This window comes from Cibotium barometz, chromosome 59 (assembly GCF_041138505.1).
Source record: "Cibotium barometz isolate CiBa-2024 chromosome 59, ASM4113850v1, whole genome shotgun sequence".
NCBI lineage: Eukaryota > Viridiplantae > Streptophyta > Polypodiopsida > Cyatheales > Cibotiaceae > Cibotium > Cibotium barometz.
Window position 1 is genome coordinate 14669000 of NC_141104.1, and position 16652 is coordinate 14685651.

The following is a 16652-nucleotide window of genomic DNA, read 5'->3' on the forward strand; positions in this document are numbered from 1 at the left end:
ATACCTCCATCTATACCATCTGAGGCACTATTCAAAAAGGTTTACACACCTAGCTCAAGGCTAATAAATCAGGCAAGGTGTATCTTTTCAACACTATACATGTGGCCTCCTACTAGAAGAGGTTGTCAAGTGGATTAAAGAGATGAAGGCTCAAAGCAAATAAAGGCCATCAAGTGGATTAAAGAGATGAAGTCTTGAAGCAAGAAAAGGCTATCAAGTGGATTAAAGAGATGAAGTCTTGAAGCAAGAAAAGGCTATCAAGTGGATTAAAGAGATGAAGTCTTGAAGCAAGAAAAGGCTATCAAGTGGATTAAAGAGATAAAGTCTCAAAGTAAGAAAAGGCCATCAAATGGATTAAAGAGATGAAGATTGAAAGCAAGAAAAGGCCACATACCTCCATCTACAAGTAGGAAGTTATACCAACTATCATATGAGGAGCATAGTTCTACTATTTAAAAAGGTTTACACATCTAGCTCCTAGCCAATAAAGCAAGCAAGGTGTATCTTTTTCGACACCATACATGTGGCCTCTACCCCTAGGAAGATGAAGATATTGTAGAATTTGATGATGGCCTTAACTTTTTTGATAGTGTGAAACCTAAAGATTATGAGAACAAGGATACAAGAGGAGCCATGCCAACTAAGGAAACCTTGCCCCATCGACCAAGGCCACTGCATTCTCTCTCTCTCTCTCTCTCTCTCTCTCTCTCTCTCTCACACACACACACACATACATAAATATACTATATATGTGTGTGTATGCATTCATGCATGCATGTGTGTGTGTGTGTGTGTGTGTGTTATATATATATATATATATATATATATATATATATATATATATATATATATATATATATATATATATATATGTATGTATGTATGTATGTATGTATGTATGTATGTATGTATGTATGTATAGAGAGAGAGAGAGAGAGAGAGAGAGAGAGAGAGAGAGGAAGAAGAAGAAGAAGAAGAGAAGAGAACTTTTTAACGTCGTAGGAAACTATCCCAAGAGACCAAATTTATCTATCCGACAAGAGAGAGAGGGAAGAGAGAATGCAATTTTATATTTCCTTATATAACTTGCTCTTCAAGCACAAGCAAGACACATGCACCAAGCACATGCACAACAAAAGAGATTCTTCATCTTCAGGTCAATGACACTAGCTAGCATCATTAGGTCAATGGCAATAGATCATCATCTTGTATATCTTCATTTTGTAAAATATTTACCGATAGGGTTTAGGTTTAAGTGTTGCTCTTTTTATGCGGTGAAAAGATCCTTGAAAATAAAAGGTTATTTTTATGATAAAAAAGGAAAGAGGCCCTTATACATCAAAGCAATTGATTCACATGGAGAATAAAAGCATGATATCTATAACAATGGATTCTTCAACATGGGCTTCATTGAATCAAGCAAACAAAATCCTTATCACATCGAGCACACCTTTAAATGGATTCCTTGGATTGGGTGTCATCAAGTTCTTCATAATTCTTTAACCTTTGTTTAAATTCTACAACCTCTTTGTTATCGGTCGAGATGGCAAAAATTATGAACCAAAGATTTGTGTGTAACATGTATGAGAGTGTGATTATGCTTTTGAGATCACCATGTTAGAGTGAATCGAGTGTAATGCATCTCACCTTTGGTGTAATATTGTTTTGGAATGGGTCTAGTACCATCAAGGTTTTGGCAAGGGCTTGGATGGTACCCATGAGCCATGCCAAACCATCTTTACCATGTTGACTTAGAGATGCAAAATCTAGGAGATAGTGGAGTTCAAGGATGCATCCTCAAAGCGAAGGTGTTGTAATACTAGGTATGGATTGGGATGTGTGGTAATGATTCATCCGTTATTATTTGCATATTTGAGGGGAGGCAAGGGTTCTTAAGTATTTGTATATGGTTCTTTGTAGAAAGGTTATTTATGAATGGATGAAATGCAAAAGGGGTGGTAGAAGAAACATCTAGATTGAATTAAAAAGTTGTGATTGACATAGTGAGACTTTAGGGCCACTTAGGTTGCATGCTAAAAGCCACTTATTTTTGTGGTGATTGGAAGCTCATTAAAGTGGTGTACATGTGAATGAGAGATGATTTTCAATCAATTAGTACATTGATTATGCTTATCATTGTGTGTCGTTTTGATTGTAATTAGTGTGCTTTGATTTTCTTTATAATCATGAGATTAAAACGATCCACCTTAGATCCAAGTTTTTATTGTCCTCCTGTGCAATAGTGAAGGAAGACGTGTTGATCATGAGATTAAAACTTTGTTTTGATCCTCCTTAGATCCAAGTTTTTATTGTCCTCCTCTGCAATAGTGAAGGAAGACCTATTTTTTTAATGATTTTTTTATTTTTTCATACACAACACTCTCTCTCTCTCTCTCTCTCTCTCTCTCTTGCGCTTTCTACTTTTTTCTTCTAATATTACATGAAACGAATAACCAAGCGTTATGAAATTAAATAGTTTTATTATAATTTAAGAATTTAAGGTAAGGTAGGCCTACTGAGAAATCTATTTTTATAATTGATAATACTTAATGGTTAAAATTTTTAATGCATGTATTATAATGATATAGAGTCATATATTATACATTATGGTTTTATAACTATCATTTAGAATCAGCATCTCTATATTATCTTAAGGAAGAGTTTCGCAAAGCTGCCACGTGGCAAGAATTTGGAGGTTCGGGAAGGGAAGGAAGAGGTTTGGGTAGCGTTTGATTTTGGAAGCCTCAAAAGACATGCGAAGCACGGGTTCCCAACTAGTATTATATAATATTTACTTTGGTGATATACAAAATTCTACCTATTCATAAAGTCTAATAACTACCCATAGCCTATATACCCTACCAATACCCTTCATGCTTACCATTCTAAAGATCTACCTATTTTTAATGTTTAATAACTACCCAATAGCCAATATACCCTACTAATGCTTACCTATGCTCCCTTCATACTCACCATTATAAGTATACTCCTTTTTACACCCTACCCTTAATTATATGCTATTTTTTTTGTAAATGAAAATGAAACCCTTATAACCTAACTTTTGATTTCTATGTTCATTCTACTCCTCAAGCTCTTACGAATTTCTATGTTCATTCTACTCCTCAAGCTCTTACGAATTTCTTTTAAAACGCACCAAACATGCAAATGTTGATTGTAACTTAACTAAAAAAAACCAACCACCCATCTCTCTTAACACATTATACTCATAGATCAATAATAAATGAGCGAGGCTTTCCATGCATCATTGCATTAGCATGTGGCAATGGTCCATTTGAACGTAAGTCTTATAAATATATATGTATCTCATTTTTTACGTCAGAAAGTATGGTGCAAATTTAAAATTATTAAAACTTATTTGTGTATATCTTCATCCACCCAAACTACTCTCTTGGAGTCCTCATTGTTGTTAGGGAAATACTTCTTGTGGAACCAAGTGTATTGCTTTGTGAAAACTCTTGTCCAAGCTTTGAAAATTATTTATATCCTTAGAGCTTGTCCATCATTCTTTGGGATTTTCTAAAATTCATTTTGGTGGCCTCATCTATAATGGAAGTACATATCTTAGAATTGCCACATTAAATCAAGCATCCCAAGATGAAAGAAGGTGCAATTTTGAAACATTGGAAGTGCTAAACATCCCAACATTAAGCCATTCTAGAGATTCAGACATTCAAATTTTCATTAGAAAAGAGAGAATGTATATCAATAACTAACCTTGTTATTAAAAAGAGAGAGAATGTAACTAACCTTGTTACTTGTACACTTGACAGCTATTATTGGCTTACATGGATTTTTTAAAACAAAGAAGGCTTCAATAAAGGGGTGATCTAGCACCACCTAAAAGGTTTTGGTGAGATTTAAATTATATAATTACTAGAAGCTTTGGTTTCTAAAAGAGACGATGCTTTCTAGATAGCTACTTGTACTACTATTTGCTTAATCAATGATGTCAAATTGATGAACTTATGTAATTCTTCTTTGTGTCAAAGCATATAGTGTCTTATAGTTTCATGTGTTGAGTATCTTTGTTTGTTTCTTGTCCCTATGTCAAACTGTAGAGCTTCTTAAAGTTTCATGAGTAAGCTTTCGCTTGAGAACAGTCACCCAAAGGCTTCACCTCTGATATGCTGTTGATTGCTTGTATGTAGGTAGGTTTTCATTTCTCTTGGGAAAGATCCTCTTTTGTATGGGAAGATGAGACGTGGGACATGGTATGTGATCTTCTTAATAGAAAGTGGGATTAAGGGGAGCTTTCAAGCAAAAAGCCTTTTGTAAAAACCGGGGACACTATTGTAGATATTAATATATTAATAAATTATTGTTCCCAAAAGAAAGTTTCATGAGTAGAGTATCATCGTTTGTACTTGTCCCTTATAGGCAACTCGGTCATTGGCCCTCATGCCTCATTCTTGGACTTATAGGCGACTTGGTAGCACATGTGCATGCGGGCACAGGCAATGTAATATGCTTGATATGATAATTAGAGTTGGAAGCGTGAGTGATTTTTGCATAGGAACTATTAGGAAGAGAGAGAGAGATGGAAGGTGGCTAGGTGTGATGCGGTTGGGATTTCTATCCGAAGGGACTTGGTGCCCGACGGGTATGCTAGCCCGCCCCGAATATATTGCATCTAGATGGGGAGGAAGTGCTAGGAGAGGCAAGGCCGGGTGCGTGAGTGCGTTCTAGGGTGCCTACCATGGGTCCATGCCTTGCCTCTCCTAGCACTTCCTCCCGCAATATATTCGGGGCGGGCTAGCATACCCCTCGGGCACCAAGTCCCTTGGATAGAAATCCCAACCGCATCACACTAGGTACATTAAGAGAGTATTTAAATATCAAAGGTCTTACAATTCTTTTAAAAAGAAAGAAATCCATTTGCGTGAAAGTATAAAAAGGTGGAGACACTTCCATCTTCCCATTGAAGCTGAGTCTTGAGGGTTTCTCAGGCCATTAGAAAGCTTCGTTGGACAAGTGTTTCTCAGACAATCCGTGACAAGCTTTTAGGGTTTCTGAGAAAGCAGGACCATCTGCTTCCGCCATAGCTTTCTGGGGCAGGGTTTTAGGGCTGTCTGGTTTCCCTGCATCGAATGCCAGTACAGTAAGCGACCAGATACTCGTCTTCTCCAATAGAATCGTTTGCTTTTCTTAAAGAACTTTGTTAATCTGTTTCCCGCCCCCTGCCCCCCTTTGTAAGTTATGTTTTTTCTGCTAATCACCTTGATTACCTGCCGTTAGAATAATTTTCAAATTATTATGTTTCTCAGCTATATATTTGGAAGTCTGCTTTTTCTTCATTATTATCAGGTCTGCTTTTTCTCATGATTTTAACCCTTCAATAATATCATACATGTGATAGCATCCTTGTAATGTCTTTGCATACTTGTAATGCCTGCGTTGAACTTTGAAGTTTGAGCATCTTTCTAATGCTTTCAATTCGATGTATATGCATATATGTGATATGTTCCTTGTAATGTTTTTCTGCCTGTGGGACTGAAGTCATTGTGTATGCATACATGTGGATAGCATCCTTGTATTATTCCATTGCTTCTGTTGAAGTTAACATGCATGCATATATGGGATAGTTGATGTGTATGCTTACTTGTGAGAGCATTGTTGTGAAGTCAATGGGGTATTCTAGAAGTTGATGTGTCTGCTTGCTTGTGAGAGCATTGTTGTGAAGTCAATGGGGTATTCTAGAGTACATAAAGGACCTGCCTTTTTTATCATCCTGATTAATAATTCAATTGTGTTTTTTTTCCAGTTATTTAACTAAAGATGTGTGAAGATGAGATTTTGGTCTAGAAAGATGTGTCAAGATGAGATGTTACACTTGCCTCCTGCAGTGGCACTTCATACTTAAGGCATGGATTCACATACTGGAGGCAATAAGGATGTATTATCTGCCAGGCATTTGCAAACGACGTTTCACAGTTCTGTCAAAACACAGTGGGGTCCCTAGTCGCAGCAACAATGTGCATAGTCTGTATTTTCTCAAAGGTCTAATTCGAGCTTATCCAAAATATGAGGGTTATAATTCTATCCTTTTTGCAAAGGTTGCTGTGATCAAGCAGGTTAGTTTGCTGTTTTTCATAGACATCGAGAATAGTGGGACAGGAAAGCAAAGCCAATTGAGGAGAATTAAGAGGTTTGAGCATGGCGTCTTCTGAACATGCCCAGTTAAACCAGATGATCACAAAGTTCTATGCAAGATGCATGCAAGTGATTCTAGAATCTAGAATTCCCACTTTTACGTCATGCTCCTCTCATTATGGAGAAGGTTCTGCTTCAACCCCTGGGTCGGGGGCCAAAGGTTCATTGTTTAACCTGGTTCTGGGGAAATTTGGTCCGGTCATAGAGAACATGGAGCCGTGGTGTAGAGGTGTACGGGAGCCACTGGTTATTGATATCTTGTTTTTACAGCCTGGAAAAAACAGACCAATGGAGCCCTGGGCACAGCAAACCGTGCAAGGAGAAAGTAACCTTTCTGCACGTGGACTTCGATGCACGGACTTAACAGTATCTGGTTCAGAGCGGCCAATTTTGTTGGAAAGATGGACTATCCAGTTCTCAGTACCCAGCTTGAAGAGCTCAGCAAAGGTGAAAAGAACAACTGAAGTGCAGGAGTGCAAGGGAGCATCTGAAATCAGCAGTCAGCAGCAGAGAGGCACCTGTGGCTACAAACCAATGGTTGCTGCTTCAATTGATCATGGGGGAAGAGGTAGAGCTGTAGGCAAAGCTGAAACTGCAGTTGCAATCCCTCTGCAGGTCTTCGAGTTGCCAACTGTGTGCAAGAGGATGGTGATACTGCTGCGGTCATTGTATTGCACAGCACGGCTGTTGCCAGCACAGAGCTTGTTCAGGCTTCTATGCGCCTCACGCACGTGCAAGTTTTGTCTATCTTATGGAATATTAGCATCACCTCCCCCACTCTTAGAGAGTATCAAGAAGGACATGGTCCATCATTGCTTCACTCCAATTGAGAGTCATGATGGGCGCATGTGTGTATCAGTTGCATATCGGCCAGCAGTTCCTGCTGCAGCTCATGAAACCCCTCCTCTCCTTCCCCAGATTATTGCAAACTATGTTGACAGTGCAGCCACCATTCGGTTGAAGCAGTTTTCAAATGAAAGAGATCTGTATTTATATTCAGCTCCACCATCAAATCAAAGGTCCCCTTCGATTGAATCACACAAATTGCGACTAGGACAATTCTCAAACAAGCAAATGGTATCTTTTTGACACTTTTGCTATGTTTTTTCATTTGTCTATCAGGATATGCCTTTCCATGTGAGTATTGACTTAAAGCAACAAGCCCCTTATCAAGCCATGAAGGTTTGAGGTGTTGGTTAGTGGGTTTGCTAGTAGCATATGGCAATGACCTTCATATACACATGCACACCCCCCACCTTTGTCTCGGTGTTGGTTAGAGGGTTTGGTAGGACCAGATGGCAATAACATACAATGCACATGCACACCCCCATGTCTCTCTCTCTCTCTCTCTCTCTCTTTCTCCATACACAAAACACCACCTACATTTGTATGCATGTTCAGGGAATGCATGGGATGTTCTAGCTTTGAGGTCTCTAAATAGCACTGAATGTCACCTGATACTCATATAGTTATAATTAAATCGAAGGATTTATATGTGTGATTCCCGGGCTGTAAAATCTCCTATCTATAGGTATATATTCATTGTCCAGCAAATTTCACATTGTGAAGTTTTTGACCAAGTTGAGCGAGTTGATATCGTGTTAATTATTTCTATCTTTAGTGATGCATATGCCCTATCAACTACCTTTTTGTCGTAATAATTCTTTCTATTTGTTATGATCATTAGTGCGAGGCTTCATTGTGGCTGAGGTTGCCTTGTATATTTGAAGCTCTGACAGAAACTCAGAATACATTGTGAAGTTTTCGTCCAAGTTGCAGCTAGTTGATATTGTGTTAATTCTTTCTATCTTTAGTGGTGCAAATGCCCTATTAACTACCTTTTTGTTGTAATAATTCTTTCTATTTGTTATGATCCTTAGTGGTAGGCTTCATCATGGCTGTGTTTGCCTTGTATCTCTGGAGCTTTGACAGAAACTCAGTACACTGACCTTGGATCATCAGTGCATCATTGTACAGCAGTAGGATCCTTTAGGATATGATATTGTTGTATGCCATGGCCCCATTGTAATCCTCAGTCCAAGATGTGTCAGGCACGAGCTACTTAGGTCATTCCTCAGCCTTAAGAGTGTCAGTCAGTCAAGTCCATTAACCCACTTGGAGAGAATCATTCATGCATATAGAGTCCCTCCGCCATTTCCACCGTTTCGATCCAACTTGGTTGCAACATCTTTTCTTCAGTGTGCCATCTACCAACTTGGGGCATTTTTACCATATTTATGAGTATTATTTTAGTATTATTATCATTAATATTCATTATTTATCACCTTTTTCAAGTCGTGTAGCATTATTGATGCAGTCGGCAAGCTCTGTAGCCAGCTGATCAGCATCAAGCTCATATAAATAGCATCGTTTGCTTCATTCCATTGCATATCATCAATCAAACATAAGCGATTCAGTCTTCAGTCTTGGGAGCATCATCGCTTGCAGCATATAAGCATTCATCATCACAAAACGCATCATCAGAATTCAGCTCAAGGAAGAGCGCTTCAGCCCTTGCGTTTCTCAGCCTACAACAGAATTCAGCATGCATCCACTTCATCGTTTGCTTCAGCCGTCAAGGTGAAGGTAAACACAACATGTTCATTCATTTATAGTGCATATTCATAGCCTAGAACGGTCCCAAAACAGCCCATCTCTCAGCCACAATTTGCAGCCTTCCTACAGCCCCTTGGAAGAGTGCATTGGCATTGAGATTGGACATCATTGGTGCTTCTACAGCCGTGTACAGTTTTGCCCGACTCTTGGTCTTTCAAAGGTCCTGTGTTTGGCTTATCTACAGTCCCAAGTCAGTCATACAGTCATTCTCTTCAAAGTAATAAAAGCAAATACTCCTAGCAATAGGAAGGGACCCTTTAGTGGGTAATTTGGGACCCAATAAGGTGTACGGTCTCTCTCTCTCTCTCTCTCTCTCTCTCTCTCTCTCTCATCTCTTAAATTGTGAAGTGATAAAGTGGATTGCTAAGACTCGCGAAACTCAGGATAAAGAAGGCGGTGTGAGACTTTGTGTGATAGGATCCTTTACCTACGCATAATTCCACTGCATGTTACATCTATGGACCAGGACCCAATCGACACCAGGCATAAAGACTCGCGAAACTCAGGATAAAGAAGGCGGTGTGAGACTTTGTGTGACAGGATCCTTTATCTACGCATAATTCCGCTGCATGTTACACTATGGACCAGGACCCAATCGACACCAGGCATAGGGGGTGACACACCTCCAGTCTGCAGCATGTATATTATTATTTGTCCATGGAACTGGCTGACCGGCAATCGGCCAGCTAATTAAGTTTTCCAAGAGCCTATGAAAGGCAAGTTTTTGTGGTAGGTCAAGAGTTAGGGTTTTTTAGGTCTAGATGCTGTTGGAATATATCATTGCCAGAGGGTCTACATCACCTTTTTCATGCTTGTACAGGTCATTTTATGAGACCTTGCATTGGCATATTTAGCATACATTATTTGGGGATTTTCTACCATTTTAAAGGCATTTTATGCTATTGGACAGCTGTCGACGTGCTACAGTTGGCCGACTAGCTCTCTGGAGGGATATATAAGGGTTCTCACCCTTCCCCTCACTTTTCATCTCATTCTTGTATATCTGCTGGAGGTCATGTAGCAACAATCTCTTATGCTTGTAAGCACCCACGGGCTTCCCTCGTGCTCATTTTCAGCAATAAACAACTGTTCCAGCCTTCTATAGTTTGTGCTTTGGGCCTACAACCTTTCTTTCATGGTATTAGAGCCAAACGCTGATCTATAGGTAAGGAATTGCTGCGTTTTTCTGATTGGAGTAGAGGCTTCATCATTGCTGCATTTTTTTTGCATCTGCCCTGTTGGATTGCTGCGTTTTTGCTGTTGGAGGCTGAAGCACTCTTTTAGGTGTTGAGAATAGGGTTCCTGAGAGATTTGCTTTCTCTATTTCTCTTTTTTCCAACCTCCCTCCCTCTCTCTCTTCTTTCTCTCCTCTTGCTATGCACAGCTTCAAAGGAGGCTATTTGCTGTTTTTTACAGCCCGAGAAGGTTTCTTGTCAAAGGACATGGCTTCAGGAGACTACTCTATTGCTGCTCCTTCTCCCGTTGATACTAGGTGGTTCCTCTTCCTTCTTCTTTGAGTTTCTCTCATCCGGGTCTTGCTCCCACCCCTACCCCTATACCATCCTATAATCCTCCCCAAGTTAGTGACTCCATGAAGCTTACAGCAACCAACTATCATACTTGGTCTTTCTACACTCAGTTATTGCTAAAAGGAGCCAGCGTGTGGATGGCTATCTCCACACCTCACTTGGTGGATCCTGCTTTGAGAAGCATATTGGATGCTCGGGCTCGTCTTATTATCATCCATTGCATGACTTCATCTATACAGGCGCAATTTGTCTCTACCCGGGAGTAATGCTCATCAGATGTGGACAGAGATTCAGAGGAGGTATGGGATAGTTTCGACAATGAAGATTGCCAAATTGGAGTCAAATTTGGAGAAGCTTACAATTAATGAGTCAGATAACTTGATCGAGAAGATTGGAGAGTATGGGAGCACCATCTGTTAGAATACGCAGCGGAGATGATGACCAGATCTGGGAACACGAGCAAAAACGCATGCAGAAAAAATACAGCACAAGAGAGAGAGATATAGGTGTGTAACTTTGCTCTATATACACAAGAAGATCCCGGGTATGATACACAAGTGGCAAGGGGACTGGGGGCCTATTTATATGCCCCCACATCAGCAGTCGGCCTGTTGTAGGGCAGCCCACGACTGTATCAACAGTCGGCCAGCAGCAAATGAGGCCCACGACTGCATACATCCAGTCGGCCAGCATCCAGAAGTCCACGACTGATGTCTGGGCAGTCAGCCAGCTACTGGTCCTCCAGCTGCCTCAGGACTGCCTCCCAAGCCACAGAAAAAATGGGAAAAATAGGGGAAAAATGCGGAGAGTGGGGAAAAATGATAAAACACCTCATAAGGGCGGGCACACCCACAACAAAGGCCCTCGTGTATAAAACTGGACAGGAGATGACTTCTAACACCCCCTCTCAGCTCCTGGCTGTGAAACCAACCACAGGGAGCTGGGGTGCCGCCTGAGCAAATCTTGAGAGAGTGACTTCGTGAAGAGGTCCACTGTACTGTCCTCCGTCGAACAGAACTCTAGCAAGATGTCATCAGCAACGATCTGTTCACGAACAAAGTGCCTCTGGATGACCATGGGTTTCTCCAGTGGAAGCCCAAACCTGCAATGCAACCTCTGCATCCTCACCACCTCACAAGCAGCATCACAAGCAGTCCGGTACTCTGCCTCTGTCCTCGACAAGGCAAAAGATGACTGCCTCTTACTGCTCCGAAAAACTGCTCGTGGGCCTGAAGTAGATCTCCTCGTGTCCGGATCTCCTCCCCAAACCGAGTCACTCCAACCGTGGAGTCGGAATCCATCCAACAATCCCCCTCCTGTGTACAAGAGTCCATGATCCTTCGCGTGAAACCGATCCCGTCAAGTGGGAGGACTCCGTTGGACACCCACACGCTTAATAGCACAACTTTAAAACCACAATTTGAAATGGACAACTTAATACAACTTGAAATTTAAATGAAATGAAATGGAAAGATGGACACCAGCACTGGGGTCGGAATGGGCTGACCCCCCCTCAATATATGATATATTTATTGGGAGTATTTAATAAATACAATGCTCCATGGGTTCCAAGAACCAGATGATGTCCATGTACATATGAAAACAGTACCAAACAAATAGGCTCGAAGTCGAAATTCGATGTAGAAGTTCGAAGCAGAATGACCACTAGTGTGGTCCAATCTCTACGGTCCTGTGCTTTCACTGGACTCCGCGGAGAGCGCCTCACTGGTGTTCCGAGACCACGCACAAACAGGCGCTCTCGTACTAACACCAGTCTCTCCCGATCTCAGCATCTTTGGACCGAGGTTCTCCAATAGAGCTTGGACAACCCGGCACCGAACGGGTGTTGGCCGTATAGGGAGTCGGGAATCCCTTACCAGATTTAAACACAAAATACTTTACTTAAATCTGAAATTCACTTACTTGTGGATGGCTTGATAGAGAACCAATACCTGTGGTATTTGTGTGGAAGATGTAGCCACCCAGGAGATGTGAAGTCTTCTTGTAGTCGCCAGTGGAGAAGATGTGCAATCTTGTTGAGATGGCACAGCCGCCTTGTAGATAAACTTAGTGTAGCCACCAGGACAAGTACCACTGCAAAGACCACAGCCGCCTGCTGTGAGAGGAGGAGTACCCACTTGCAAGGGAGAAGAGGCCTGGCTGCAGCGTGGAGAGAAGATGGAATGGAAGAGCATAATCTGAACTGTGGCCGCCGCCTATGAGGATGGTGGGCAGCCCTGCAGGTAAAACAGGCGCAGCCTGTGAACTGTAGAAGGTGGGTAGCCTGCAGGTAACACCAGCGCAGAGGATAGGGCAGTGCAGCCTGTGGTTGTGCAACCGCCTACTGATGGAACCCCCTGCTGTCTGCCAGCCAGCCGCCTGTAGGAGTGCATGCGCAGCCTGTTATGAAGAGAGAGAGCACACACACACGCCTGGCTGCTGAAAGGAGAAGAGATGCCTAGTCGACTGCAGTAAACAGGCGCAGCCTACTGGACAGAAGAGGCGTGTGTAGTCTGCTGAAGATGGCAGCCGCCTGTAGGAGAACGAGCGCAAGAGATGGTCGCTGGGTGGTTTCTCTACGCAAGAAGGTGATCGCCCGGTTGTTTCACGCTGAAGGTGAAAGCCTATTTTAATAAAAATTAAGGTGGAGTTTAACCTTAGTGATTCCCATGCTTGCATGTGGGTGACCAGTGTGGGTAGGTGACCATGCCCACCCCCACACTCACTTAAGTGGGGCTCCCCACCTTGGCCCCTAAGTGGGTGCCCAAAGGGGGTGCCCACTTTTAAATGAATGTGAACACTTAACCTTATAAAACAAAAGGTTAGAAATAAGATATTAAAAACAACATGTGCAATATACTTACCACCTATTCACATGCGCGAAAACAGTTTCAAACATGCAGAACATGAGTGCATGTGCAAATAGTAGCATGGACATATCTCCCGTTCATGGAACAAAGTACAAAATATCTGTCGGCACAAAACTGGCACGACATGAAAACATAAAAACCTGGTCTTCCTATGGAGTGACAGTTTCATAGGTAAGACACAGTTCCAGGCACGAGTCTCCCTATGGTGTGACAGTCCCATAGGCAAAACACGGCACGAATACTGGCTCTTCCATGGCGTGACAATCCCATGGGTCGAACACAGTCCAGGTCATACACGGGTGGCACCAGTCTGGCTCCCGTCCATACGACACCATCCTGCTAACACACGGGTGGCACCAGTCTGGCTCCCGTCCATGTTAGCAAAATACTGGCCTCTTCACATGAGACACCGGCCTGGCCTCAAGTGAACGAGACGCAAAAACTGGAGATGGACCAAATGGTCGGCCAATTAGTGACATCCCCCGGGCTTCTAAAGAGTTGTCCTCAACTGAAAAGCCTCAAGATATGCCTGCAACAACTGCGGATAATCCACAAAATAATCCTCATTTACCCACTTGGCATCAATAGGCAAATAATTCTTAAACTTCACAAGGTATCTCCTGGAAAGCTTTCCGGCAGGTAGCTTTCGCTCCTTGTGAAAAACAATCTGTTCTGGTTGGAGGATCTCCTCAAGCTCTTCAATCTCTGGCGGATCTTCTGTGACAGGCTCATTAGGATCTGGCCCCACATATTTCCGAAATAGACTCACATGAAAAGCATTGTGAATCTTCCAATGACTAGGTAAAGCAAGCCTGTAGGACACTTCATTGATCTTGTGAATCACCTTGAAGGGTCCATAATAGCGAGGAGAATCTCGTCTTGGCCTCTTCCGAAGCCTAGCCTTCTCAAATTTTAGCAAAACCCAATCACCTTCTTCGACTTTCATGTCCCTTCTGTGCTTGTCAGCAGCAGCCATTTTATGCTTATCTTGAGATCTTGCAATGGCTGTCCGCACCGGACCAAAGGCAACATCCAAGTCACGAACATATTCATCAGCTGCAAAAATCTCATCCTTTGTACGAAGGATGGGTGGCAAAACCACTCTGCCATAGATAATCTCAAACGGAGCCTTTCCCGTGGAAGCATGGATCGTATTGTTGTAGGCAAACTCAACAAGTGGAAGATACTTCTCCCATGCAGTCTTTTGATCTGCCATATAACACTTCAATAAATCCAACACGGCTGAATTTGCAGCTTCACTTTGGCCATCCGTTTGGGGATGATAAGCTGATGAAAACTCAAGCTTAGTACCCATATTATCAAATAAAGCCCTCCAAAAGAGGCTCGTAAGCTTTGTTTGAGATAGAAAGTATCTCAAGCTTTGATGATCTGTCTTGACTACAAATTCAGCCCCAAGAAGGTAATGTTTCCAAATCTTTAAGGCGTGAATTACAGCCAAGAGCTCTTTCTCATAGATATCCATATGAAGCTCGGCATCATGCAAACGACGGCTCTCATATGCAACTGCATGGCCTTCTTGATTTAGGACAGCTCTTATGCAATCACCACAAGCATCACATTCAACCACGAATGACTTGTGCAAGTCAGGAACAATCAATACTGGACCACATATAATAGCATGCTTGAGCTGCAAGAAAGCATCCTGTTCCTTTGAAGTCCATTTAAAAGTGATTTTCTTCTTTGTGAGATCATGTAGAGGAGTGGCAATCATAGCAAAATGCCTTATGAAACGCCTGTAATACGAACATAATCCCAGAAAACTACGTACTTGATGTACGTTTTGCAATTCGGGCCAATTGCGAATGGTCTCTATCTTTGCAGGATCCATTGTAACTCCAACTTTGGATACAATATGTCCCAAATAATGAATCTCTGAAAGGAAAAACTCACTTTTCTTGGCATTGATGAAAAGTTTATGCTTCCGCAACTCTTCGAACACTGTGACCAAATGAGTTCTGTGTTCCTGCTCATTCTTGGAGAAAACCAAGATATCATCAAAGAATACTCCTGTAAATTTGCGATGGGTTCGGAATATCCTATCCATCATACGATTAAACGTAGCAGGAGCATTGGTGAGACCAAAAGGCATTACCAAAAATTCACATAATCCGAAGGCTGTCCTGAATGCAGTCTTATGGACATCTTGTGGCACCACGCGTATCTGGTGATAACCACTCTTCAAATCAAGTCTGCTAAAGCAAGCTGAGCCATCAAGCTTATCCAAGATATCATCAATTCGCGGAATTGGGAATCTGTTCTTGATGGTAAGCTTGTTCAAAGCTCTATAGTCCACACACATATGGAATGATCGGTGACCAGTGTGGGTAGGTGACCATGCCCACCCCCACACTCACTTAAGTGGGGCTCCCCACCTTGGCCCCTAAGTGGGTGCCCAAAGGGGGTGCCCACTTTTAAATGAATGTGAACACTTAACCTTATAAAACAAAAGGTTAGAAATATTATATTAAAAACAACATGTGCAGTATACTTACCACCTGTTCACATGCGCCAAAACTTGTCAGAAGACAGAGCAGACTTCACGACCCACTGGCAGGCGTCCCCGCTCAGTAAGTAACACGTCAAGGAGGCAAACACAAAAATACAAGTCATGCGAAAACAGTTTCAAACATGCAGAACATGAGTGCATGTGCAAATAGTATCATGGACATATCTCCCGTTCATGGAACAAAGTACAAAATATCTGTCGGCACAAAACTGGCACGACATGAAAACATAAAAACCTGGTCTTCCTATGGAGTGACAGTCCCATAGGTAAGACACAGTTCCAGGCATGAGTCTCCCTATGGTGTGACAGTCCCATAGGCAAAACACGGCACGAATACTGGCTCTTCCATGGCGTGACAATCCCATGGGTCGAACACAGTCCAGGTCATACACGGGTGGCACCAGTCTGGCTCCCGTCCATACGACACCATCCTGCTAACACACGGGTGGCACCAGTTTGGCTCCCGTCCATGTCAGCAAAATACTGGCCTCTTCACATGAGACACCGGCCTGGCCTCAAGTGAACGAGACGTAAAAACTGGAGATGGACCAAATGGTCGGCCAATTGGTGACATCGCATGCCGCAGAAACCACAGGAAACGCAATCCTGCCTCCCAAAGAGACATCCGCAACCATGAGCTCAACTGCCTCATCAGGAAGCTCCCGTCCAATCTGGTGTCCATCAACGAGATCAATGAACCATACAGCTTCTGAGTCGAAGAGGCATCACACTGCTCACAAGGATCAACACCTGTTACGGTGCAAAAACAAGTCCTAGAAACCTGATGAAGACCACGCAAGGCCTTCTGAAACCTGTCAACCACTCCCTCTGAATCCGGAACCACAAAGCCTGGAGTATGCACCTCCTTCTGCAAGTAATCAACTGCCACGTGCGTGGCTTTCCGAAAGGTCCCCGTGGAAAGAACATCCTCATCTACTG

General features: G+C 42.4%; 1 protein-coding gene across 5 annotated transcripts in view; it reads left to right on the forward strand.

The window, feature by feature from the left end:
• Positions 1-4908: 4908 nt before the first annotated feature.
• Positions 4909-16652, forward strand: part of LOC147605514 (autophagy-related protein 13b-like) — a 32428-nt gene continuing 20684 nt past the window's right edge. The window contains exons 1-3 of one of the 5 annotated variants that reach the window (XM_086793239.1): positions 4937-5119; positions 5286-5325; positions 5783-7248. In XM_086793239.1, the coding sequence (XP_086649365.1) occupies positions 6175-7248 (1074 nt within the window). In that variant the 5' untranslated portion in view covers positions 4937-5119; positions 5286-5325; positions 5783-6174. Of the gene's footprint in view, positions 5326-5782; positions 7249-16652 lie in introns of all 5 variants that reach the window. The other 4 variants (XM_086793241.1, XM_086793242.1, XM_086793238.1 and 1 more) reach the window with 4 other exon arrangements.